The 27,401-nt window shown below is 42.2% G+C and overlaps 2 protein-coding genes and 1 long non-coding RNA gene across 13 annotated transcripts in view; 2 read left to right on the top strand and 1 right to left on the bottom strand.

Annotated features, from left to right (window-relative positions):
• Positions 1-8,999, top strand: part of LOC117529094 (coxsackievirus and adenovirus receptor homolog) — a 100,310-nt gene extending 91,311 nt beyond the window's left edge. The window contains exon 7 of the mRNA XM_034191796.1: positions 8,499-8,999. Within this exon, the coding sequence (XP_034047687.1) occupies positions 8,499-8,670 (172 nt within the window). The 3' untranslated portion in view covers positions 8,671-8,999. The remainder of the gene's footprint in view (positions 1-8,498) is intronic.
• Positions 9,000-9,841: 842 nt separating this feature from the next.
• LOC117529900 lies at positions 9,842-11,103 on the top strand. The gene is made up of 2 exons (XR_004566136.1): positions 9,842-10,281; positions 10,547-11,103. It is a non-coding gene; the product is annotated as an uncharacterized LOC117529900 (long non-coding RNA).
• Positions 11,104-11,872: 769 nt separating this feature from the next.
• vav2 (vav 2 guanine nucleotide exchange factor) overlaps positions 11,873-27,401 on the bottom strand; it is a 544,057-nt gene continuing 528,528 nt past the window's right edge. For 5 of the 11 annotated variants that reach the window (XM_034192800.1, XM_034192801.1, XM_034192795.1 and 2 more), the window contains 4 exons: positions 23,895-24,018; positions 17,981-18,070; positions 17,666-17,820; positions 11,873-12,316 (listed from right to left, as the gene is read on the bottom strand). In XM_034192800.1, the coding sequence (XP_034048691.1) occupies positions 12,269-12,316; positions 17,666-17,820; positions 17,981-18,070; positions 23,895-24,018 (417 nt within the window). In that variant the 3' untranslated portion in view covers positions 11,873-12,268. The remainder of the gene's footprint in view (positions 12,317-17,665; positions 17,821-17,980; positions 18,071-23,894; positions 24,019-27,401) is intronic. The other 6 variants (XM_034192797.1, XM_034192805.1, XM_034192806.1 and 3 more) reach the window with 3 other exon arrangements.

Here is a 27,401-nt window from a genome sequence, read left to right as displayed (position 1 = left end):
CAGAACAAACAGTTGCCCCAAGGCGCTTTATATTGTAAGGCAAGGCCATACAATAATTACGTAAAAACCCCAACGGTCAAAACGACCCCCTGTGAGCAAGCACTTGGCGACAGTGGGAAGGAAAAACTCCCTTTTAACAGGAAGAAACCTCCAGCAGAACCAGGCTCAGGGAGGGGCAGTCTTCTGCTGGGACTGGTTGGGGCTGAGGGAGAGAACCAGGAAAAAGACATGCTGTGGAGGGGAGCAGAGATCAATCACTAATGATTAAATGCAGAGTGGTGCATACAGAGCAGAAAGAGAAAGAAACAGTCAGTGCATCATGGAAACCCCCCAGCAGTCTAAGTCTATAGCAGCATAACTAAGGGATGGTTCAGGGTCACCTGATCCAGCCCTAACTATAAGCTTTAGCAAAAAGGAAAGTTTTAAGCCTAATCTTAAAAGTAGAGAGGGTGTCTGTCTCCCTGATCTGAATTGGGAGCTGGTTCCACAGGAGAGGAGCCTGATAGCTGAAGGCTCTGCCTCCCATTCTACTCTTACAAACCCTAGGAACTACAAGTAAGCCTGCAGTCTGAGAGCGAAGCGCTCTATTGGGGTGATATGGTACTATGAGGTCCCTAAGATAAGATGGGACCTGATTATTCAAAACCTTATAAGTAAGAAAAAGAATTTTAAATTATATTCTAGAATTAACAGGAAGCCAATGAAGAGAGGGCAATATGGGTGAGATATGCTCTCTCCTTGTAGTCCCCGTTAGTACTCTAGCTGCAGCATTTTGAATTAACTGAAGGCTTTTCAGGGAGCTTTTAGGACAACCTGATAATAATGAATTACAATAGTCCAGCCTAGAGGAAATAAATGCATGAATTAGTTTTTCAGCATCACTCTGAGACAAGACCTTTCTAATTTTAGAGATATTGCGTAAATGCAAAAAAGCAGTCCTACATATTTGTTTAATATGCGCATTGAATGACATATCCTGATCAAAAATGACTCCAAGATTTCTCACAGTATTACTAGAGGTCAGGGTAATGCCATCCAGAGTAAGGATCTGGTTAGACACCATGTTTCTAAGATTTGTGGGGCCAAGTACAATAACTTCAGTTTTATCTGAGTTTAAATGCAGGAAATTAGAGGTCATCCATGTCTTTATGTCTGTAAGACAATCCTGCAGTTTAGCTAATTGGTGTGTGTCCTCTGGCTTCATGGATAGATAAAGCTGGGTATCATCTGCGTAACAATGAAAATTTAAGCAATGCCGTCTATTAATACTGCCTAAGGGAAGCATGTATAAAGTGAATAAAATTGGTCCTAGCACAGAACCTTGTGGAACTCCATAATTAACCTTAGTCTGTGAAGAAGATTCTCCATTTACATGAACAAATTGTAATCTATTAGATAAATATGATTCAAACCACCGCAGCACAGTGCCTTTAATACCTATGGCAAGCTCTAATCTCTGTAATAAAATTTTATGGTCAACAGTATCAAAAGCAGCACTGAGGTCTAACAGAACAAGCACAGAGATGAGTCCACTGTCTGAGGCCATAAGAAGATCATTTGTAACCTTCACTAATGCTGTTTCTGTACTGTGATGAATTCTAAAACCTGACTGAAACTCTTCAAATAGACCATTCCTCTGCAGATGATCAGTTAGCTGTTTTACAACTACCCTTTCAAGAATTTTTGAGAGAAAAGGAAGGTTGGAGATTGGCCTATAATTAGCTAAGATAGCTGGGTCAAGTGATGGCTTTTTAAGTAATGGTTTAATTACTGCCACCTTAAAAGCCTGTGGTACATAGCCAACTAATAAAGATAGATTGATCATATTTAAGATCGAAGCATTAAATAATGGTAGGGCTTCCTTGAGCAGCCTGGTAGGAATGGGGTCTAATAGACATGTTGATGGTTTGGAGGAAATAACTAATGAAAATAACTCAGACAGAACAATCAGAGAGAAAGAGTCTAACCAAATACCGGCATCACTGAAAGCAGCCAAAGATAACGATATGTCTTTGGGATGGTTATGAGTAATTTTTTCTCTAATAGTTAAAATTTTATTAGCAAAGAAAGTCATGAAGTCATTACTAGTTAAAGTTAAAGGAATACTCGGCTCAATAGAGCTCTGACTCTTTGTCAGCCTGGCTACAGTGCTGAAAAGAAACCTGGGGTTGTTCTTATTTTCTTCAATTAGTGATGAGTAGTAAGATGTCCTAGCTTTACGGAGGGCTTTTTTATAGAGCAACAGACTCTTTTTCCAGGCTAAGTGAAGATCTTCTAAATTAGTGAGACGCCATTTCCTCTCCAACTTATGGGTTATCTGCTTTAAGCTGCGAGTTTGTGAGTTATACCACGGAGTCAGGCACTTCTGATTTAAAGCTCTCTTTTTCAGAGGAGCTACAGCATCCAAAGTTGTCTTCAATGAGGATGTAAAACTATTGACGAGATACTCTATCTCACTTACAGAGTTTAGGTAGCTACTCTGCACTGTGTTGGTATATGGCATTAGAGAACATAAAGAAGGAATCATATCCTTAAACCTAGTTACAGCGCTTTCTGAAAGACTTCTAGTGTAATGAAACTTATTCCCCACTGCTGGGTAGTCCATCAGAGTAAATGTAAATGTTATTAAGAAATGATCAGACAGAAGGGAGTTTTCAGGGAATACTGTTAAGTCTTCAATTTCCATACCATAAGTCAGAACAAGATCTAAGATATGATTAAAGTGGTGGGTGGACTCATTTACATTTTGAGCAAAGCCAATTGAGTCTAATAATAGATTAAATGCAGTGTTGAGGCTGTCATTCTCAGCATCTGTGTGGATGTTAAAATCGCCCACTATAATTATCTTATCTGAGCTAAGCACTAAGTCAGACAAAAGGTCTGAAAATTCACAGAGAAACTCACAGTAACGACCAGGTGGACGATAGATAATAACAAATAAAACTGGTTTTTGGGACTTCCAATTTGGATGGACAAGACTAAGAGTCAAGCTTTCAAATGAATTAAAGCTCTGTCTGGGTTTTTGATTAATTAATAAGCTGGAATGGAAGATTGCTGCTAATCCTCCGCCTCGGCCCGTGCTACGAGCATTCTGGCAGTTAGTGTGACTCGGGGGTGTTGACTCATTTAAACTAACATATTCATCCTGCTGTAACCAGGTTTCTGTAAGGCAGAATAAATCAATATGTTGATCAATTATTATATCATTTACTAACAGGGACTTAGAAGAGAGAGACCTAATGTTTAATAGACCACATTTAACTGTTTTAGTCTGTGGTGCAGTTGAAGGTGCTATATTATTTTTTCTTTTTGAATTTTTATGCTTAAATAGATTTTTGCTGGTTATTGGTGGTCTGGGAGCAGGCACTGTCTCTACGGGGATGGGGTAATGAGGGGATGGCAGGGGGAGAGAAGCTGCAGAGAGGTGTGTAAGACTACAACTCTGCTTTCTGGTCCCAACCCTGGATAGTCACGGTTTGGAGGATTTAAGAAAATTGGCCAGATTTCTAGAAATGAGAGCTGCTCCATCCAAAGTGGGATGGATGCCATCTCTCCTAACAAGACCAGGTTTTCCCCAGAAGCTTTGCCAATTATCTATGAAGCCCACCTCATTTTTTGGACACCACTCAGACAGCCAGCAATTCAAGTTGAACATGCGGCTAAACATGTCACTCCCGGTCCGATTGGGGAGGGGCCCAGAGAAAACTACAGAGTCCGACATTGTTTTTGCAAAGTTACACACCGATTCAATGTTAATTTTAGTGACCTCCAATTGGCGTAACCGGGTGTCATTACTGCCGACGTGAATTACAATCTTACCAAATTTACGCTTAGCCTTAGCCAGCAGTTTCAAATTTCCTTCAATGTCGCCTGCTCTGGCCCCCGGAAGACAATTGACTATGGTTGCTGGTGTCGCTAACTTCACATTTCTCAAAACAGAGTCGCCAATAACCAGAGTTTGATCCTCTGCGGGTGTGTCGTCGAGTGGGGAAAAACGGTTAGAGATGTGAACTGGTTGGCGGTGTACACGGGGCTTCTGTTTAGGGCTACGCTTCCTCCTCACAGTCACCCAGTCGGCCTGCTTTCCCGGCTGCTCGGGATCTGCCAGAGGGAAACTAACGGCGGCTAAGCTACCTTGGTCCGCACCGACTACAGGGGCCTGGCTAGCTGTAGAATTTTCCACGGTGCGGAGCCAAGTCTCCAATTCGCCCAGCCTGGCCTCCAAAGCTACGAATAAGCTACACTTATTACAAGTACCATTACTGCTAAAGGAGGCCGAGGAATAACTAAACATTTCACACCCAGAGCAGAAAAGTGCAGGAGAGACAGGAGAAGCCGCCATGCTAAACCGGCTAAGAGCTAGTAGCTGCGCTAAGCTAGCGGATTCCTAAAAACACAGAAGGTGAATAATGTGTAAATAATTTAGAGGTGATTCAGCAGAGGGAGTGCTTTAGTTAAGGCACGTGAAGATTACACTGTGAAACAAATCGTTATCTAGGTAACTAGATCAATCTAACTGCGCAGATTAAACAGCTAACAGATACAGCAAAACGCCGCTGTGCTCCGGAACAGGAAGTGATACAATACCGCAGTGAGAGCCAACCACCAGTAGAGGCAAGCAAGAGCTAGTATAATAAGCAAGTGATCAGAGACCACTGACACAAGAGGCATAAGGTCGATATTTGTGACAGCGATACCGCAAATGAGGACCAAAGGGTACTTCCACTAATGTTTGTTGAACCCTGAATGCATTGCTTGAATCCTAGTATATCCATCTTCTTCTTCTGCTTTGTCTTTCGGCTGTTCCCTTTAGGGGTCGCCACAGCATTTCCATCTCACCCTGTCCTCTGTATCTTCCTCTGTCACACCAACCACCTGCATGTCCTCCCTCAGCACATCCATAAACCTCCTCTTTGGCCCCCCTCTTCTCCTCCTGCCTGGTGGCTCCATCCTCAGTATCCTTCTCTCTATATACCCTGGGTCCCTCCTCTGCACATGTCCATCAATCTCACCTCTCTGACTTTGTCTCCAAACCGTCCCACCTGAGCTGTCCCTCTGATATGTTCATTCCTAATCTTGTCCATTCTTGTCGCTCCCAAAGAGAATCTCAACATCTTCAGCTCTGCCACCTCCAGCTCTGCCTCCTGTCTTTTTCTCTCTAAGCCGTACAACATAGCTGGTCTCACTACTGTCTTGTAAACTTTCCCCTTCACTCTTGCTGATATTCTTTGGTCACAAATCACTCCTGCCATCTTTCTCCACCCACTCCACCCTGCCTGCACTCTCTTCTTCACCTCTCTAGCACACTCTCCATTATTTTGAACAGTTGACCCCCAAATATTTAAACTCATCTACTTTCTCCACTTCTACTCCTTGTAACTGCACTATTCCACTGGGCTCCCTCTCATTCACACACATGTACTCAGTCTTGCTTCTACTGACTTTCATTCCCCTTCTCTCCAAAGCATATCTCCACCTCTCCAGACTAGACTCAACTTGCTCTGTACTCTCACTGTAAGTCCCTTTGGCTGCTCCCTTGTTTGCACTTGGGGTCACCACAGCAAATCCAAGGTGGATCTGCATGTTGAATTGGCACAAGTTTTACGCCGGATGCCCTTCCTGGATAACGTGGAGAAATGTGGCAGGGGTGGGATTTGAACCCGGAACCTTCTGAACTGAAACCGAGCGCATTAACCACTTGGCCACCACCCCTGCTCTTGCTCTCTACTCTCACTACAGATCACAATGTCATCTGCAAACATCATAGTCCATGGAGACTCCTGTCTGATCTCATCCGTCAACCTGTCCATCACCACTGCAAACAAGAAAGGACTCAGAGCTGATCTTTAGTGTAATCCCACCTCCACCTTGAATGAGTCTGTCATTCCGACTGCGCATCTCACCGCTGTCACACTATTCTTGTGCATGTCCTTCACTACTCTAACATACTTCTCTGCCACTCCATACTTCCTCATACAATACCACAGCTCTTCTCTTGGTACCCTATCATAAGCTTTTTCTAAGTCCACAAACACACAATGTAACTTTCTGGCCTACTCTGTGCTTCTCTAACAGTATTCTCAGAGCAAATATTGCATCTGTAGTGCTCTTTCTCAGCATGAAACCATATTGCTGCTCACAGATCTTCACCTGTTTTGTAAGCCTAGCTTGTACTACTCTTTCCCATAACTTCATGCTGTGGCTCATCAACTTTATGCCTCTGTAGTTACTGCAGCTCTGCACATCACTCTTATTCTTGAAAATAGGAACCAATCCTCTCACTTTCCAAGATTTTATTAAACAATCTGGTTAGAAACTCTACTGCCATCTCTCCTAGACATTTCCATGCTAAGCATCATTCGGGCCAGCAGTAAACTTGACCTTGGTTTGTGAGACCTTTGCTTTAGGGCAAGACTGAAGAAAGGACTTGTTGTCCCCCCTCTGAAAAGGAAAGGATGCTGCCACTAGTGTGTATCCATAGAATGATTATTTCTTTTTTTTTTTTTCTCCGCAAATCAAAGAATCTCGTTGCTACTCCACCTCGGGTTGTTATTGGAGCAGTTTGGATTTATTCATCATAATTTTAAGGGGACAGGAAATGCTATTGATGTACAGGACAGGAGGGTCTCCAGCACAAATACCACACCCATCTCTGGATGGAGCTGCACCTTTAACAGAGAGAAAAAAAACAGATTCAGGCATCAGAAAGACAAGAAATACAGTATAATTTGTCAGCATTAAACAACAAGAAAAACTGGAAATACTTATCGCCGGCCACCAGCCCTAAGCTTCACTAAATTAAAGAGAATTTAGGTAAAGTTGAGGCCACGGCACACTCCGTTTCCTAATAAAACTATGCCAGTATGCTAGCCATACGAAAGGGAAAATAAGTGCGTCTTAAGTCTGAACTTGAAAGTCTCCACAGAATCTGACTGTTTTATTGATGCAGGGAGATCATTCCACAGAACAGGGGCATGATAAGAAAAAGCTTTATGACCCGCAGACTTCTTATTCACCCCTAGGGACACAATATAGTCACATAGTCCTGCACCCTGAGAACGCAAAGCCCAGGCTTATCTAACTCTGACCTCCCCCAATTTAATTAACCTACATGTTTGTTTGATAAGATTACTAACTACAAGCGCTGCAGTCATTTTCATATTTTTGGCTTCCCTCATCCTTAGGGATGGGTACTGAATTTGGTACTTTTTTGGTACCGGGTATCTGTTCACGTAAAATCAAACGGTATCATGTTTCGGTACTTTAAACACACTGTTATGCTTGAGAGAGTGGACAATTTTACATGCTGAACATGAACGCAGCACGCACAGAGTAATGATGTCAGAAGCGGCAGCCACTGGTTCATAAACAAAGCAGCATGGCTGACAGAAAGGGCTTGAAAGTATGGCTCCACTTTTCTAAATGCGATGCAGATTACGTTCGCTGCAGTATTTGTGACGCAAAGGATAGTGTGACAGTGGTGAGATGCACAGTAGGAATGATGGACTCATTCAAGGTGGAGGTGGGATCACATGAAGGATCTGCTCTGAGTCCTTTCTTGTTTGCAATTGTGATGGACAGGGTGACTGATCTCCATGGACTGTGATGTTTGCAGATGTGATCTGTAGTGAGAGTAAAGAACAGATTGAGTTTAGCCTGAAAAAGGTGGAGATATGCTCTGGAGAGAAGGGGAATGAAAGTCGGAGTAAGACTGAGTATATGTGTGTGAATGAGAGGGAGCCCACTGGAATAGTGTGGCAACTCCTAACGGGAGCAGCAGAAAGAAATCTTATATCTTGTGTCCACCCTTGATTTTGCGTCAATATGAACCCTGCCTTTTGACATAATTTATGTAAATCTGTCATAGCGATGGAGAACTTTAATCCCTGTATATGTCCCTCTCCTGTCCAAAAGGTAACGTGAAATTGAGTCAAACATGGCACACATATACTTTGACACAAAGGGAGTGACATGGGCCATCAAGCACTTTAACAGTAGTCGTAGTTAAGGGGAGACTTTTGTGCTGGATCATCAGCAAGTGCGCTAAAAGGTTGGTTTCCTTTTAACCTTTTACCCCTTCATTTTTGCAAGTAGCAGTAGCATAGTAGTAGTAGTAATAGCCACCATCTCTTCTTGAGGCAGCTTTGGTTGCGCCCTAATGGTTCTCAGGAATCCAGAATAGGTAGGAGGTGATAGGTTTGTTGGTGAAGATGAAGTTTTCATTTCAGTCTCTGAATCAAACCTGCTCTGGGCCTGGTAATTGGCTTATAAATAAATATGAGCATAAACACCATAATCCTTTTGCCCAATCCAAGAATGATACAGTGCGTCAGTCTGAGTGGTGGAAGTTCTCAATATTATCCAATTTTCATTAGATCAACAGAAATAATCTGTTGGGTTTTGTGTCCAATGGGTCAGCTGGTTATTCTGTCAAAGATTTTATGTCTGACCGTGGAATAAAATCAAGATGTCATCTTTTTTACCCTGCTATCTACCAGGGAGGACGTACTGGCTCCTGAGAGTCGCCCAGTCAGTCGTGGATTGAGGCGAAGCCCCATCCAGCAGCCGGAGATGACCTATGTGCAGGTGAACCGTGACGCAGCACACGAACACACCACCTCCTTGAACACAACGGACTCGTTCAACAGGAAGACCGGAAACGTGGTCTGAGCGCCGGCTGCACAACTGAACGGAGACACGTTAAAGTCCCCTTTTTGGAACTCTGATGAACTTCCACAGAGCTTAATCAAGTTCTCCAGCAAAGCTGCATAGTTTCAAATGATTTTCCAACATTGTTCATTTTAATTACTTTGGTCACATGGTCCCTTTTGTTTTTTTTAATGTAACCTAAGACAGTGAAGGCATTTTGCTGATCTGCCCTCAAATTTCATGTTTTCGTTACAGGTTAGACAAAGCCCTTTTCAGCAGCAATTATGCAGTTGGTTTCATAATTACATCTGAAATGTTCCACGTTTACCTTATCAGACCCAGACCAGAGATCTTCAAAGACATCTTTGCACATCGTAAAAACTCTCAGTGGTTGAAGCAAAACTGACAAAAACCTGGTTTGATCCTGTGTGTCTCTGTATCTGAGGACCAGCTGCTGAACATCACATTTCTTCCTGCCTCCAGTCAAGAATGCATGAAAAACACACAGACTTCATGTAGGAGTCTGGAAAAGATTTTTTTTTTTTTTAAAGAGCACTATCTCAATATTTTAAAATCTCTTCTAAATGTCTCTGTAATGCCTGTTTGTACCTGCTGTCAAATTTAATGGAATGAGGTAACAGTAGTTGACCCGAGAAACCTTGACCTTCATCGAAATGTTTGACCTGTGGCTGACTTTGCTCGAGGAGCTTTGGAATCCACCAACAGGTATCCCACATTTTGTCCAAATCATGCTGAAAATCAGATTTCTTGACCTTTGCTGAAAATTCTTTGAGGGCAGTTCTGAGGTCAGTTTTCATGGACAGACCAGGTTTGGTAGAAATCAGAAGACAAAGCACAAAGGCAGACATGACCTTTGCTCCATGTTACTGACCTTTAGCGAATTTGACGTTGCTGGGAAATTCTGGAATCCAACCCCATATGTGCCACGTTTGTAGCAAATCAGAGAAACCTAAAATCTGACCTTTGACCCCACCGATTGACCTTTGATAAATGTCCTTCCTGGAAAATTCCCAAACCCACATACATGTGTGTGCCAGGTTTGGTGGCTGTCAGTGTGTGTGGGTTGGTGGGGTGATTATGATGACCTTTGACCCAGTGACCTTGTCAAAACAATGCACAGGTGTGAGCTTGACCTCTGCGACATGTCAATTTTCGATAATGAAGACTTCACACTGTTTAATTTTAAACTGTTTAAACTTTTTAATTAAAAAAAAAATCATCCAGTCAGAACCTTTACCTCTTCGTCAACTGCAAACAAAAATTCAGACTTCAATCAAAAGAGAAATATTTATTTCATGATAGACCTCATTTGATATTACTCAACCATTCAAAAAAATGTACACAATTAAGAACTTTTTATTCTTTTTTTTTTTTTTTTTTTTTTGAGGAAGTACTGCCAGTTGAAATATCAAAAGCCACATGCAGCGGTGTTCAGTCCAACGGCAAATAATTTGTTCTTCAATGTGTTCTTGCTCATTGGCAGGATGGCTGGCCATTCCGGGGGGAAGGGGGGGGGGGAGCACAAAACAAACAAATGTTTTGAGGCAAATGTTTTGTCTGATCTTTGAAGGATTCAGAGCTGAAGCAACAGTGTTTCCGTTTTTCTTCACAGTAAATAGACTGCATTTATATAGTGCTTTTCCATCTGCATCAGACCCTCCAAGCGCTTTACACACTAATGCCTCACATACACCCTGATGTGAGGGTTCTACCATACAAGGTGTTCACTACACACCGGAGCAACTAGGGGATTAAGGACCTTGCCCAAGGACCCTTAGTGATTTTCTGGTCAGGTGGGGATTTGAACCAAGGAACCTCTGGTCTCAAGCCCAATGCTTAACCACTAGACCATCACCTCCCCAAGGCGAAACGACAGTGAAACGACTTTTAACTGCCCAAGATCCGTTTTGGTCTGTTAGTAAGAATGACATTTTTTAAAGACAATTGACATGGGCTGAATTTTATATTTTTGAAAAACTGTCAAAACTTGAAAGTACTTTAAACAACCAGCAAGACCAGAGGACATTACAGGTCAAGCAACATTGTGAATTAGAGTTTTATTTAAATGGCCTTGCATTTAAAGAAGAAAAAAAAAATAAACACTGATTTAGAAGTTGATCTGCTTTTAAAGAGAAATTCCTTCATAAATCTTCAGTTGCAAAACAACAAAAGTCGTGTCATGCAGATGGCTGCTTATTCCAGTTTTTATGACACCCTTCAACTCAAATTCCAATTAATTAAAGTTAATAATTATAAAAATTCCCTGGATCTGTTGTTTTTGCAGCTAAAACAGGAATACACGCTGATTTCAAGTGTGTAATGAAACCAGTGAGTTATGATATTTTTGTTTTGAACCGAGCAGGAAAAATGCATAAAATCAGTGAGAGACAAAAAATTTCTCTATTGTGCAACACGCAAAGAAATCAAACACACGGGCTCATAAGAAGAGGTTACAATGGGAAATAAATTCAGAAAAATGTCCAAATATGTGAAAACTTTTCAGAAATGCTGGAAGCAAACGGAAACACTGAAGCGCCGTAACCATGACGATCACAAAACGTCCTCAGAGCTCTTTCTGAGGATTTAATTTCATTGGTTTATGCACAGCACCAAAATGTATTTTCACATAAACAAACAGTAAAAATCAACAATAACAAAAATCCCATCACCTGATCTTCAGTAAATAAGGCAAAGTACAAAATCAGAAGGACGCAGACATTAAAGAGTGAATTTGGCTTCAAATCGTGAAGTGGTTGGTCCGCTGATTAAGCTCAGGAAGCTTTGTGCAAAAAAATGAAACGTGGACGGGCTTGTTGCACCTGCAGGGTTGTGGTGCCAAAACTGACTTGACCCCGTGAGCGTCTGTGAGCATGATGCTGTTTTGTGCAACAACCATGCTCCAGTTGAGTGAATGTTTGAGCACAGAGCCTCTTCCTGACGCGGTGCTGCAGTATCATCCTGTGGACTGGGGGTGGCGATGGACTTCAGCGGCTGATGTGGAGGTCGAGTGTTCTTCAAAGGCACCGTACTGTACATTAGTTTGTGTAGGTGTGTGTTTGTGTGTGGGCAGCGCACGGGGCACATGCATACGTGAGGAGTAAAAGCAGTTGAAACGAGTCCTCAGCTACTGTCAGCCCACAAGGCATCACCATGACAACTAAGGCAAAAAAAAAAGTTCTCCACATCAAACCAGCATCTTTTTCCCCTCCTCCTCCTCTGATTCTCTGCTGTTGCTAAAATCAACACTGATGTCCTCACAATAATCATTAGTAATAATCTCTATTCAATAAATTATCTGCTACTGTACATTTGTTTCATCTTGCACAGACCTGCAACAAAAGGAAGCCTTTTTAAAGTAAAGCTACCCACTGTCACTTCCTGTTGGACTTTTTTTCCCCCCATACAGGAAAAAAACAAAAAACAAAGCTGATGCATAATTGGCGATAAATGGAGTCAAAATGCTCACTGAGAAATCCAGCAAAACAACATTGAAAATTTAATTTAGTCCTCGTTATTTTTCCTGGAGAGCAATTTTCTATTGAGAACAGTAGACAAAAGATGTTTCCTGATTTAAAGTCAGACGGCTCCAGCAGAGGTTTTACTGGACTCCTTCTTCATCCACGTAGGTGGAGGGAAACCAACCGATCTGAAAAAATAATTACACACACAAAAAGGATTCCATGAAGATGCCTTCAGACGTGAGAATATTCAGTAAAAACAACAACAAAAAACAGCAGGCATGAGACAAAAACAAAAGTTTAGTTTTCAGTTTAGTTCTCTGCAACCACAAGGGGGCAGCACGGTACCATGCAGAAATGAGTCCTGGCAGTTTATATTGTGAGCACAGAAGCAGCTGCCTGCTGTGTAGACAATTTGGAGTCCATACTCCCAAATTATTTAGATAAACTAAAAGGGCACTCAGTGGAGCGCATGAACACCAATTCTATAGCGATATAGATCATTTATTAAATTTAAACCTCTGTTTTATTTCATGCAAAATAATATATGTAGTCAGGATCAAAAATATTTGGACAGCTGTGATTTGTGTATCTTTGCACCGCAACAAAGGAGTGTCAATTTTCAGCTTTAGTTTCATGGCGTTTAACAAAATTATTGCATTAATTTTTGAGGAATTACCAGATTTAACAGTACCAACTAAATATTACGAGCGAAACATCACACAGCGGCACAAAGCTCACTGATGGTACAGGAAGTTCCAAATTTTTAATCCACAGTAAAATGGGAAATGTTCAAATGTCAAACATTTCCTGGATTGACAGACAAGATCCCATGGGATCTCACGGGAACTCAGAGGCAGGTTCACACTCAAACAAAAAGTGCCAAATTTTCAGTCACAGTGAAACAGGAAATGTCAAATGTTGAACACTTCCTGGCATGGGTGGAGCTAGAGTGGAAGCCAGGGTTTCACTGGACTCCCCTGAAATGTGATTGGACACACATGACTGACGTGTCACGGCACCACACATCTGGTTGAAAGAGCTGCATTTTGAAATTAGTGAGTCACATTGACTGCTAGGTTGCTCCTGTCCAGTAGTTAGTGCTGTGTACCACAAAAAGTTCTCATTCACCTAAAGGCCCAGTCACACGGCACTTAACGAAGGGTGACGAAGCCCTGATGAAACAAGAAACCTGGACTTTCGTTGGCATCGTTTAACCTTCGCGCAGTTTCGTTCCTGCAGCTGGAACTTCGTCAGGATTTTTAAAGTGTTGAAAAATTTGAACGAAGGGCAACAAAAACCTCAATTCGTCTGTGTTTCATTTTGCTGTCGTTCTTGACGTTTTTTAATCGTTTGTGTAGTTTTTTATAACGTCATTGTTTAATTTGATTTCATTGGAGCAGCTGAATGTTTTCACACAGTGCAGAAGCCGGTTTGCGAGCACTGAGGCTGCTGCTGCTTCATGTACCGTCGGAAATTACAGGGCAAACTCAGCCTGCTTGCTTGGATTTTTTTATCTGTGTGTGGGGGGAGTCAGGTTCAATGGGCTCAGGCACCTTACATAGGCCAGAATTAATCTTTTGTGTGGATATAATTAATTATTTTGCCACAAGCAACTGTTAAATTTGAAACAACAAAAAAGTTGTGTAATTTCCGACGGTACTTGAATGCAGCATCAGAGGCAGCAGGAGCTCCTGCGTGTGCTTATTATTTTGTATTAAATATAACAATATGAGTGTAGGAATGATAATCCAGTCCTTCTGTACATGTGGCAACAGGTAGATGAATCAAAATGATGATATAAAGAACTCTTCTGGAAGGCAGAATTCACATTGTGGATTAGTGATCAGCTGGTGGAATAACCACACATGTGAGTCAATGCGCGCGTTCACACACTGATTAATTTACTGCTCTGATATATTCAATCATCTTTACACATATTTATTCTCCCTTTTGACAGTTTTCTGTTATAAATCAATATATATGGCTTAGAACATAATACTGTGATACAGCAGTGACCACGGCACACTTTTTTTTTTTTTTAATTGGAGCAAGATGGAACGCGCAGCGTGTCGACAGTGAGGATTCGCAGACTGTTCGGTGATAAAAGCTCTTTCGTCTACCTTTTCTCAACGAATTGTGACTTTTTTTACTTTTTCCCTTCGTTCAGGAATCGTCGTGTGCCGTGTGACTGGGCCATTAGTAGAAGAAGAAAAATGTTTGCCTCAGATTTGAACTGAACACGTCATTTGAAGTATGAACTTCTAATCACACCAAACTTATATTGGTGAGTAAACGACCATATTTTACGCCAGAAAAGAGGTCCAGTTTGTTAAACGCAGCCTTTCTCCTTTAATTCGGGGGGGCAGCTTATATACACATGTTAAAGCTAACAGACAGCAGCTGGTTCATGCTCTGTTGGCTTATTAGTGCAGCAGATAAATGAAACAATCCTTCAAATGGTGATACAAGCATCAAATTCAGCACAAATACAGATTAGACACTACACTTAAAAAAAAATATGACTGGCCACTTGAATTTTCCATAGGCGGCCAGGTAGGGGTCAATAGAAGAATTACACAGGGGTCCAAATTTAAAAATGCTCCAATCAAATTGAATAAGTATGTTATAATATACATTGTGAAAAATTATAAATATTGCACATCATGAGATGGAATATTGCACATTATCGTTGGTGCATGCGGGAATTCAGGATGGTTACCGCTTTGGGAAAGAAACTCTTTTTGAGTCTGTTTGTTCTGGTCTTAATACACCTGTAGCGCCTCCGCGAGGGCATCAGGTCAAACAGTTCAAAGCCAGGGTGGGAGCTGTCTTTAGTGATGTTTAGGGCTCTGCTAAGGCAGCGGGAGCTGTAAATGTCCATCAGGGAGGGGAGAGGGCAGCCAATGATCTTTTGGGCTGTCTTTACGAGTCTCTGGAGCCTCTCCCTGTCTGCAGCAGTACAGCTGCCATACAATACTGTGATGCAGTATGTCAGCAGGCTCTGACTGGATGCTTGGTAGAAGGTCAGCAGCAGGTTGGAGTCTAGTTTGTGCTTCCTGAAGACTCGCAGGAAGTGCAGCCACTGCTGACCTTCTTGGTGACTGCTGTGATATTCACAGACCAGGATATATCATTAGAGATGAGGACACCGAGAAGCTTGAAGACGTGAACCCTCTCCACACGCTCGTCATTGATGAAAAGGGAAGGTGGGTCGGTGCTGTGCTTCCTGTAGTCAATGATGATTTCCTTGGTTTTCTTGGTGTTCAGTACGAGGTTATTCTCTGAACACCAGGCTGCCAGCTCAGGACCTCCTCTCAATAAGCTGTCTCATCATTCTTAGAGATGAGTCCGACCACAGTGGTCAGCAAACTTGACCACCAGGTTGTTTTGGTGGGCCAAACTGCAGTCGTAGGTGTAGAGGCAGTATAGGAGGGGGCTCAGCACACAGCCCTGTGGGAAGCCGATGCTCAGCGTGCAGGTGGAGGAGAGGTGGGGGCCAAGTCTCACAGTCTGGGGTCGGTTGGTCAGGAAGTCCTTGATCCAGGCACATATGAGAGGGGGGAGGCTGAGAACGTCCAGTTTTGTAGTGAGAATGTCCGGGATTATTGTATTGAAGGCTGAACTGTAATCCACAAAGAGCATCCGAACGTAGCTCTGCTGCTGCTCCAGGTGGCTCAGCGCAGAGTAAAGAGTTACGGCGATGGCGTCCTCTGTGGATCTGTTCGCGCGATATGCGAACAATTTCAGTTTGTTCAGAGGTCAAAAGGTAAAGAGTTGCTCTAATTTTGGTAAAAAGTGATGCAAATTATTGGTTGAGTTAATAGGATTAATAAATGGAATAGTTCTGACAGTACTGAATGCTTGGTCTCCAAAGTAAAGGTCAAACAAGGTCAATGTCCATTGGATTCTATTGACATGTGACATATGTTACCCTGTAACATGAACTAAGCATGACACATAATGCAAACTGTTACTTTTTAAAACCAGATTAGCTCAACCAATAATTTGCATCATTATTTATTTATTTATTTATTTATTGTAAACTAAAATTGGAGCAACTTTAAATTTTGACCCCTGTACAAACTGAAACTGAACTTTGTCACCATTCTTACTGCTTTTACCTCATAACTCCATAATATTCAGTCACAAACTATACCTTTTTGGAATCTTTATGACCAGGCAAATTATGTGGTGTAGTTTTCTATATGATTAGAGCATCTTTTAATTTTGACCCCTGTGTAATTCTTCAATTGACCCCTACCTGGCTGCCTATTGAAATTTCAAGTTTCCAATGATGAGTGCAAAATGAGTGTGGTATTATTACTGTTTTGTTTAAGAATGTTTAATTTTCACTGGTGCTGCACTTTAAGTGACATCATAGTCATATCATATATTATACTGACATAACAATATTGAGATAGGATAATCTGGCCATATTGTACAGCCCTACTGTCAACTAGCTGAAAACTTTGAATATTAATTTACATCTACATTAAAAAAAATTCTTAAAGTGGCAGGGGGTTAAGAAGAATGTAATTAGGGGGGGTTAAGAGGACTGTAATTGGGGGGGTCAACTGAAAGGCAAATAAAGGTGGGGGGTATGGGGAGCAGAGCCCCTCCAGAAGCTGAAAGGCAAAATAAGGAAAATGCTTAAAAAGGCAGGGGGTCTGGGGGGTGGAGCTCCCCCAGAAGCTGAAAGGTTTTAGTCATGCTCATGCTCCCAAGAACCATTTTACTGAAAAAAAGTCTGAAGGACCTAAATGACATGGTTAGATGGCGAGGAGCTTTTCCAGGCATGTGAGAGGCAAATAAAGAAAAATGCTTAAAAAGGCGGGGGGTCTGGGGGGAAGCTGAAAGGTTTTTGCTATGCTAATGCTTCCCTGAAGCATTTACTCAAAATTCATTCTGAAGGACCTAAATGACATGGTGAGATGCTGACGAGCTTTGCTCGTTCATGTCCGCGACATATACATATTAGGATTATTGTATATAATATATATACAAATTATTATATAATATATAATAATAATAATCATCACTTTTACTGCCAGCTTCTTTTTTCCCAACAAACTGGGGGATGGATACATGAACCAAGTCACTGAAGAAGTCTTGGAACTTATTTCCATCAATCATTAAGAAATACAAACAGTATGGTTCTGTGAGGTAAAGCTGACTGGAGGACACAGTGACGATGCACAAATGAAATTTGTGAGGGAAGCCACCAAGACAGCTTGGAAGGAGTTATAGGCTTCTGGTGCTGTGATTTTCTGTCACATCCTCAGTCATAGCTTCATGATGGTGTGTATCAGAGATACAAGAAAACGCATCAAACCTAGGCTCACCTAGGCTCAACTCTCCATGACACACTGGTTGAAATTCCACAACTTTTTAATAACATTTGTGGCTGTAATCTTTGAGTTTGTGTTTTGGAAAATGATTGGTAATAACCTATAATGCATTCAAACATATAAAACATTCTGTAAGAAGATGTCCTAGGACTTTTTGAAACAAATCCTGGTCGAGTGTTCACTTACCCGTCCATTGGCCTCTCCTTTCCACCAGCCCTGGTCTCCGCCAATCTTGCTGTAGATTTTGACGATGTCGCCTTCTCGCAGTGACAGCTCTCTCATGTCTCGCGCCGCAAAGTTATAGCGAGCCACCGCCGTGCTGACCACCCGCGGTGTAAACACTGTCAACACGGAAACAAGCGGCGCTCAGCACAGTCAGGTGACCGTCAAATCTCATAGACTCAAACATGCAGAATTACATCGGGGAGTTACGATAAGAACAAACAGGAAGAAAGTACAGAGCGAGAGAGAGAGAGAGAGAGAGAGAGAGAGAGAGAGTACCTGACCAAAAGGGAGCGGAGGTCTGAGAGGAGGAGAAGTTGAGGCCTTGTGGACTGAGGAAGGAGAAGTTGTAGGAGGCGCAGGTGGCTGCTGAGAGGAAGAGAAATAGAAACAGAAAGAGAGGAGCTGGAAAACACACTGAGGAGCAGGCGGACACAAGAAGAAGAGTTAAGAGGATAAAAAAGCCGGACAATCTTCAGAAGTTCAGGTGCAGAAATTAGTGGTTAAAAGACGTGCAAAACTGCTGTCAATAAGTCTGTTAAGAAGAACACAAAGATGATTATCAGAATTTCCAACTTTAGCAGACTCGTGTTCTTCATTTCCTCCATGAACCTCTTTTTTTTGTGATCATGATTAGTTGTTGAGTTCTGGACAGATTTTTTTTCCCCATGTTAAACTAGTTTTCCTGTTAACAGACATAACAGGATTACTTTCCTGCATGATGTCTGGTAGTTGTCATTACCTATAAACCAACAGTGTACTGTATGTATGTAAAATTGCTGGAAGCCTTGTGGTTTGTTGCTCTTTACTCTAAGTTACTGGTGTTTTTATCCGTTGACTGAACAAAAGTTTGTGACAGCTACAGTTTGCCTTCCTGACAGTCACCTAAGCTTTGGCGAGAATAAGGCAAGAGTCACTAGGAGAGATGACATATCCCTTCGGTCCCCACAAATCAGGAATACAAAGTGTCGGGGGATCACCCGTTTATGCACACGTTTATGCTAAATATGCATGAAATTAGTCAAATGGTTCTTGAGATATCACACTAACAAGTGTGGCAATGACAATATCTTGAATATATCGCTGTGACCTTGAAATTGACCCCAAGGCCACGGTAACTGATTGGTGACAGGGATCACCTGAGTACAACATTATGTTAAATATGTATGAAACTGGTCATCTGGTTCGTGAGATATCGCGCGGACAAAAACAATGTTCGAAATACACTCAACAAAAATATAAATGCAACACTTTTGGTTTTGCTCCCATTTTGTATGAGATGAACTCAAAGATCTAAAACTTTTTCCACATACACAATATCACCATTTCCCTCAAATATTGTTCACAAACCAGTCTAAATCTGTGATAGTGAGCACTTCTCCTTTGCTGAGATAATCCATCCCACCTCACAGGTGTGCCATATCAAGATGCTGATTAGACACCATGATTAGTGCACAGGTGTGCCTTAGACTGCCCACAATAAAAGGCCACTCTGAAAGGTGCAGTTTTGTTTTATTGGGGGGGGGATACCAGTCAGTATCTGGTGTGACCACCATTTGCCTCATGTAGTGCAACACATCTCCTTCGCATAGAGTTGATCAGGTTGTCAATTGTGGCCTGTGGAATGTTGGTCCACTCCTCTTCAATGGCTGTGCGAAGTTGCTGGATATTGGCAGGAACTGGTACACGCTGTCGTATACGCCGGTCCACAGCATCCCAAACATGCTCAATGGGTGACATGTCCAGTGAGTATGCCGGCCATGCAAGAACTGGGACATTTTCAGCTTCCAAGAATTGTGTACAGATCCTTGCAACATGGGGCCGTGCATTATCCTGCTGCAACATGAGGTGATGTTCTTGGATGGATGGCACAACAATGGGCCTCAGGATCTTGTCACGGTATCTCTGTGCATTCAAAATGCCATCAATAAAATGCACCTGTGTTCTTCGTCCATAACAGATGCCTGCCCATACCATAACCCCACCGCCACCATGGGCCACTCGATCCACAACAATGACATCAGAAAACTGCTCACCCACACGATGCCACACACGCTGTCTGCCATCTGCCCTGAACAGTGTGAACCGGGATTCATCCGTGAAGAGAACACCTCTCCAACGTGCCAAACGCCAGCGAATGTGAGCATTTGCCCACTCAAGTCGGTTACGACAACGAACTGGAGTCAGGTCGAGACCCCAATGAGGACGACGAGCATGCAGATGAGCTTCCCTGAGACGGTTTCTGACAGTTTCTGCAGAAATTCTTTGGTTATGCAAACCGATTGTTTCAGCAGCTGTCCGAGTGGCTGGTCTCAGACGATCTTGGATGTGAACATGCTGGATGTGGAGGTCCTGGGCTGGTGTGGTTACACGTGGTCTGCGGTTGTGAGGCTGGTTGGATGTACTCCAAATTCTCTGAAACGCCTTTGGAGACGGCTTATGGTAGAGAAATGAACATTCAATACACGAGCAACAGCTCTGGTTGACATTCCTGCTGTCAGCATGCCAATTGCACGCTCCTTCAAATCTTGCGACATCTGTGGTATTGTGCTGTGTGATAAAACTGCACCTTTCAGAGTGGCCTTTTATTGTGGGCAGTCTAAGGCACACCTGTGCACTAACCATGGTGTCTAATCAGCATCTTGATATGGCACACCTGTGAGGTGGGATGGATTATCTCAGCAAAGGAGAAGTGCTCACTATCAGAGATTTAGACTGGTTTGTGAACAATATGGTGATATTGTGTATGTGGAAAAAGTTTTAGAGCTTTGAGTTCATCTCATACAAAATGGGAGCAAAACCAAGTGTGTTGCGTTTATATTTTTGTTGAGTGTATTTCCAAAGATTGGAAATATTGGCACTGAAAATGTGAACTCACATGGACGGAATCACAAACCGGAACTTTTGCATTGTGGGTAAAGACAAAACATACTGACTGCTATCAGCGGTTAATGCTAACGTTAGTCATGGTTCCTGTCTTTTGTTTGCTTTTTTAATCTGGCTTGCCAAAACAAGCCAGTGAGGAGATTTTTCCATTGCTTTACCAAACTATGCATTTTGCCTCATCGGAAGTCAGAAATTTCATGTTCCCAGTTTCTAACAAATACGAGGTCTATTAGATAATAAACCTACCCTTTTATTTATTTTTTTAACTATATGGATTTCAATGACGTGCGATTACACCAATCATGCTTGAACCCTCGTGCGCATGCGTGAGTTTTTTCACGCGTCGGTGACGTCATTTCCTTGTGGGCAGGCCTTGAGTGAGATGTGGTCCCGCCCTCTCGGCTGAATTCCTTTGTTTCACATGCTGTTCGAGATGGTGCGCGTTGCTTTATCAAAATTTTTCTGGACCTGTGAGGAATATCCGAGTGGACACTATTCGAGAAATTAAGCTGGTTTTCGGTGAAAAGTTTAATGGCTGATGAGAGATTATGGGGTGTTTCTGTCGGTGTAAGGACTTCCCACGCAGTGGGACGTCGTGCAGCGCTTCCAGGCGCCGTCATCGACCTGTTTCGACCTGAAAACATCCTAATTTAAGGCTTAATGCACCCAGGACGTCGTGAGAGAACAGAGAAGATTCAGAAGAGGCCGGCATGAGGACTTTATGCGGACATTCCACTGTTTAAGGACATTTTGTAATGAAAGACGTGCGCGCAAATTCGCCGAGTCGTTTCCGTGACGACTCAGCAAATCTGTGTGCGCCGCGACAGCAAAAACACCTCCGTGTTGAAAACCATTTGTAAAATTCAGGTGGCTTTTGATGGCTTTCAACAAGTGAGTAACTGAGAAATTGTTTAACAGCTTGGGCATGTTCCAAGTTGCCCGTTAAGGTTTCCAACGGAGGTGTTTTTCCTGTCGCGACCCCCCGCGGTCGGGTCCAGCCCGACATGCGACTCTGCCCGCACGTTCTTTCATTACAAAATGTCCGTTAACAATGGAATGTCCGAATAAACTCCTCATGCCGACTTCTTCTGAAAGTTCTCTGTTCTCTGACGACTTACTGGGTCAACAGAGCCTGAAATGTGGAAGTTTTCAACTTGAAACGGCGAGACGCTGCCGCCTCGAAGCGCAGATCGCCGTCAGGTGCCGTGGGCTGTCCTTACGGCGACACTACCAGACCAAAATCTCTCACCAGCCGTTAAAATTTTTACCGAAAACCAGTTGAATTTATCGAATGGTGTCCACTCAGTTGTGCCTTACAGTTTTGAAAAATTTTGATCAAACAAAGCAGCAGTCTCTGGGCCATTCCTAAACAATGAAAAAAAATCAACGAGAGGGTGGGCCACTCCTCACTCAAAGACTGCCCACAGGCGAATGACGTAACCGACAGGCGTGAAAAAACTCTCGCATGCCCAAGACGGTTGAAGCATGTCTGATGTAATCACACGTGATTCAAATCCATATGGTTTTTGAAAAAAATAATAAGGTCGGATACTTTTCTAATAGACCTCGTACAATACAAACCTTATCTCTTTAGGTATGTTGTCCTTAAAGACCTCTTAACTCAAGATATTTGCCATGAATCCACCAAAATGAATACTTTCCTGCAACATTTTTTTCTCACTTTTGTAAATAATCGAAAGGAACTACACCTTTAATAAAAAACAAAGTGATACCTGACTTTAGAGTGATGACTCACATCCTCAAGCCCACCTCTTTAGAAATTAATACACGCACTGACACCAAATGACGCCAAACGCATAATTTAGATTTTTCAACCAGACAGTCCGGTTTTTAGCAGCCAGGTGGATATTCTGCAGACCAGACAAAGGTTCCAGTGTAGGACAGGAGCCAGTATTCATACGGACTAATCACAGTCAGAGAGGGCAGCCAACCCAGAACCGGATGACAAACCCATCTGTCCTCCCTCAAAGTCAGCGGTCCACACAGGAGGTCAGAGCCTCTCATTAATTTCAACCTCCCTGACCGTGGATTTAATAAGATCCACAGCACTACCTGTTCTCTGCGAACCTCCAGAACAGTGGGACGGCATCCTCCACGACCCCTTCAGTCAGGAAAACCAGACTGGCCGTTTATACTGTTAGTCAATAAACACAGGAAAAAAAACCTCTCCTCATTGTTATTAATAATTCCTCAGACTTGTCAGATATTTATGTGAACCAAGAATTTATAGTACAACTTACAGTAAAATTACAGAATAACTTTTTTTTTGTTAAAGGACTTTTTTTTGCCTTTCCCCTGGATTTGGGTTATTCGGTTACATCATTAAAATCAACACCATGATGCAAGTAAAGATTTTTTTTTTTGATTATGCAGAAAACAACAAGAATGTCACATTTATCATCATCTTCTTCTTCTCTTCTCTCCTGTTAGGATCAATCAGATCAATCATTTCCATCTCAGCCTGTCCTCTGTATCTTCCTCTGTCACACCAACCACCTGCATGTCCTCCCTCAGCACATCCATAAACCTCCTCTTTGGCCTCCCTCTTCTCCTACCTGGTGGCTCCATCCTCAGCATCCTTCTCCCTATATACCCTGGGTCCCTCGTCTGTACATGTCGCTTTGCATGGTAGAGTTTTAACGTGCACTTGTAGATGTAGCTACGAACTGTGTTAACTCACAATGGTTTTCTGAAGTGTTCCTGAGCCCACACGGTAAGATCCTTTACACAGTGTCGGTTTTTAATCCAGTGCCGCCTTTTTCGGCCTTGCCGCTTATGTGTAGAAAGTTCTCCAGATTTTCTGAATCTTCTGATTATATTATGGACTGTAGATGATGGAATCCCTAAATTCCTTGCAATTGAACATTGAGAAACATTGTTCTTAAACTGTTGTATTATTTTTTCACGCAGTTGGTGGTCGTTAACCTGGGCCTCGACCGATTCAGTATGGAAATAAGATTTTTAGTCTGCACTGTTGGGTTGGTTTGTTTTACACCAGAGCCCTTCCTAATGCAACCCTACGCATTTATCCGGGCTTGGGGCCAGCACTTAGAATTCACTGGTAGCACACACCATGTGGCTGAGTTGAATGTCACATTTATGATTTTAGTTAATATCTAACTGGTGTTTAAACAGATATTTCCTTGAATAATTAATAGTTGCTAAATGATGCTCATTAAATGTTAACACTCAGCTTCAGGTCCTCTTGATGACATTTTATTGGATTGCTCTTGTTTTCATTTGTACTCTGTGATTTATTAATTTTTTTTCTTTTTTTATCTGTTACCTGGCGAGCGAGTCGTGGTCCGTGTTAGCGAGCGCTCTCTGGACTTGTAAGGGTATCGCAGCGTCGTGTCCAACAGTTTGAAGCTTTCTTTCAGTGAATGGGACTGATAATACTCCACCAGTTCCTGTTCAAACACAACCAAAAAATATCAGATTGACACTCTCGTACTGATTTATTTAACACTGAGATCAAAGTGTTATTTAAGTGCATATCTGATGTGTTCCTCCTTTTACTCTGTTTGTTTTGAACCAGTTGTTATTTTTTGCTCTCTTTGTCTTTTATGGCATCAATGTGCTTGAGAACAACAGCCAGAAATGGAATGGAACACACAAAAAAGCAGCTGAGTAATTTAGTTTTAATGTCATTCAGATTAAAATCACTTACCTTCACTTTGAGAGGTAAATTTGTACAAACACTCCAATCACTATGACAGCAACGTGTATTGCTCCCGGTGTGTAGTGAGCGCCATGTATGGCAGCACCCTGACATCGGGGTGAATGTGAGGCATAACTGTAAAGCACTTTAAGCGTCTGATGCAGATGGAAAAACGCTATATAAATGCAGTCCATTTACCGTGTCACCCTGAAGAGAGGATGCACAAAGTATAAACTGCATCCAAAAACAAAAGAGGAATTCATTTATAATAGTTAAATTATGCATATGGGCAACACAAATCATATCAGAAACTTTAATGTAAAGCTGCAATAACTAATCATTTATTTGATTATTTATTAATGTAATTTTTGTTTGTTTTTTTTTACTGTATATTTTTCGGTTGTTAATACAAACAAGGACATCTTTTTGGGCTTTGGGAAACACTGATTGATATTTTTCACCATTTTCTGACATTTTATGAGTCAAGCAACTAAAGCACCGGTCCCACCGAATAATAAGCCATGAATAATGAGCCATGCATGGGTGTGTCAGCGATTATTTGAAGAATGGTCCAAATTTTAAGCTATCACGTAGCTGTAACTAAGGCGCCTCTATGTGCCTCTCTGTACCTCACATGTGGCAGGTATCAGCCTCTCGTGAGCCATGACCAACCTGTCATTTGAGCCCCGTCTAGCCTTGAATGGCTCGTGCTGCTGCATATGATCCACATCAAGCCCCATATGATCCATGTAGCGCCATGTAACGCAACGTTGGTGCGCGTTTAGGTATCCGTTTGATCCAAACCTCCAGCCCTCCCACACTTGGTCCCTTTAAAGTGTGGGTTTTCAATTCACAGCATCCATTAAAAATGTCACATTTTTTTAAACGCAGTCCAAAAATAGACGCTCCAGTACAGTTTGGCCGGTGTGCACATCCATGCACCAGGCTGCTGTTCACCTGTGTTCCAGAGTCATTAAAAGCACCAGACCAGCTAGAACCGAACCACAGGTTCCTGGAAGGTCACCTCTGCACTTCCTCTCGCTGGCTTTATTTCTTTTGACACCTTGATCCAACTTTTAACTTTGTTGTTTGTCCGTTAATGTCTGCAAAATCGCTCTTTTGCGCATGTGCTGCCGTTCTGTGTTACTGGAGAGCCACCTCTGTTCTACTTCTCGCTGGCTTCCTTTCCATCCGTGGCTTCTTCCACGGCTTTAAACACACAGTCATTTTCACACCGATACAAGTTTTAACTTTGTGCTCATCTGTTACTGACTGCAAAAATCACTCTTCTGCAAGCTGGTATCCTGCCTAAATGCCTGTCTTGAGAGCGAGTCATTGCGTTAGTGCGTAGACACAGTGGAGCTCCTCTGATCGACTAATAAGATATTAAATCTTTCATAAACATGGTTTTACCGTTGCTTAAATAGAAGGAATGAACATGCAACTGTTTTACCAAGGTATTACAATAAAAAATTACAAATAATTAAGCTGTTTCAAATATGTTCTCCAGCTCAGTGCACGAGAGAGAGAGAAAGGAAAAAAAGGTCCTTATGAAACAATCCTCTGCAATTCCAGAAGCGATTAGAGGTGTTTTCAACATCCAAGCTCTGACAGAAAATGATTAATCCGCTACAAAATAATTATTTTATATACAGCGTCAGGCGCACAAAGCAGGTGGGATTGTAGTGCGTGACAGAGCGGAGCTTGCCAAAAATTGCCTGTCCTTGTAGCTGCCAGGCCATCGGATAATGGGCTTTTACAGCCTCATCGTCATCACAAACATGCCTCTAAAATCCTTGTTTGTCCTCTTAGTAACTTGCATACAAACTGCCCCACGCTGTTGTTGCTAAATTTTGAACTTCTTGAAATTAATGCCACACTCAGAGATGAGCTTCGTTAGCCGAATATTCTGCCTCTAAGAGCCTCTCAGAGCCACTATTCTCCCACAATTGTTTAATACCTCCTCTTGTACCAAAAAAATAAATAAATAAATAAAATGCTGCACGGCACTTCACCCTGAAACTCTTAACTTTTGCAGAATGTTAGATTTAGGAGCCCAAAGTGACACACTGTTGGTGTGGATGCTGGTTTACTGAAGCTGTGGACATGGACGTGGGACATCTGACACTATTTTTAACAGGCTGCCTGGACACGGAGATGGATTTGCTACATATGAAAAAGTCAGAATACATTATTTCCAGGAGTTCATGGACGTTATTTTGCGCACTACAATCGAGAGAGGCAGAGCTGCAGCCAGCGATTTCACACGCGCATGTTACTTTGATTGTATGAAGTTTAAATTTGGAAATGAATCCACAACTCGACGGTGCGTGTGGCATGTTCCCCTTTTGTGTTTTTTGGCTAGATTTTTTTTTTTCCCCACTGTGAGAGAGTGTAAATTTGGAGCTGGAATGTGTGCTGCAAAGCTTGCTGTGTGTGTATGTGTGTGCGCACACGCTGTGCAGCTGAGGAGACATCGTTTCCCCCGGCAGCAGATGTATGTTTTTTTTTTAGATTTTCATGACAACAACATTCATAATTAATCGTGCACAAAGCTGAACTTGGAGCAGAGATGGTTACTGACAGGCTGCATTTATGACTCAGTGCACATCAACCTTTTTGGAGCCGCAGATTTTACCGTGACTCCATCATAATTAACAGTTATCACTTAAAAACATCATAACACAACATCACACTTATCTCAACTTTGGAATTAATCTGTGCCTCCGTTCTTAACGTTATCAGCTGCATTCCATTGAAACGCACGATGGGACACTTCGAGTTGTGACATCACTTGTTGGAAACACCCGAGTACTTTTGTTTTCGGACATCTACATAGCTGTTTGCTGCGAATGCCATATACTTTGAAATCAGTCATGGAAGTGCACAAAGTAATCCCGGTGGATCATCGGATGGTCACTAACAGCCTAAATCTAAATTGCTAAAGTCCTTTAAAACCATGATGATTGATTCCTTCATTTAATGTTAAAATAAGGAAAAGGTTTTTTGAAATAATAAAATAGTTGCTGTACAAAGAGCATTTGTTTTATTTAGAAGCGTAGCAGCAGGTGTGAGTTTGCAGAGACGACAGGTGAGCTGGACTTTCGGCACATGAACCAGATGAAAGTGTCA

Source organism: Thalassophryne amazonica, chromosome 17 (genome assembly GCF_902500255.1).
Source record: "Thalassophryne amazonica chromosome 17, fThaAma1.1, whole genome shotgun sequence".
NCBI lineage: Eukaryota > Metazoa > Chordata > Actinopteri > Batrachoidiformes > Batrachoididae > Thalassophryne > Thalassophryne amazonica.
The sequence above is the reverse complement of the archived record's forward strand: the minus strand, read 5'-3'. Positions and strand labels throughout refer to the sequence as shown.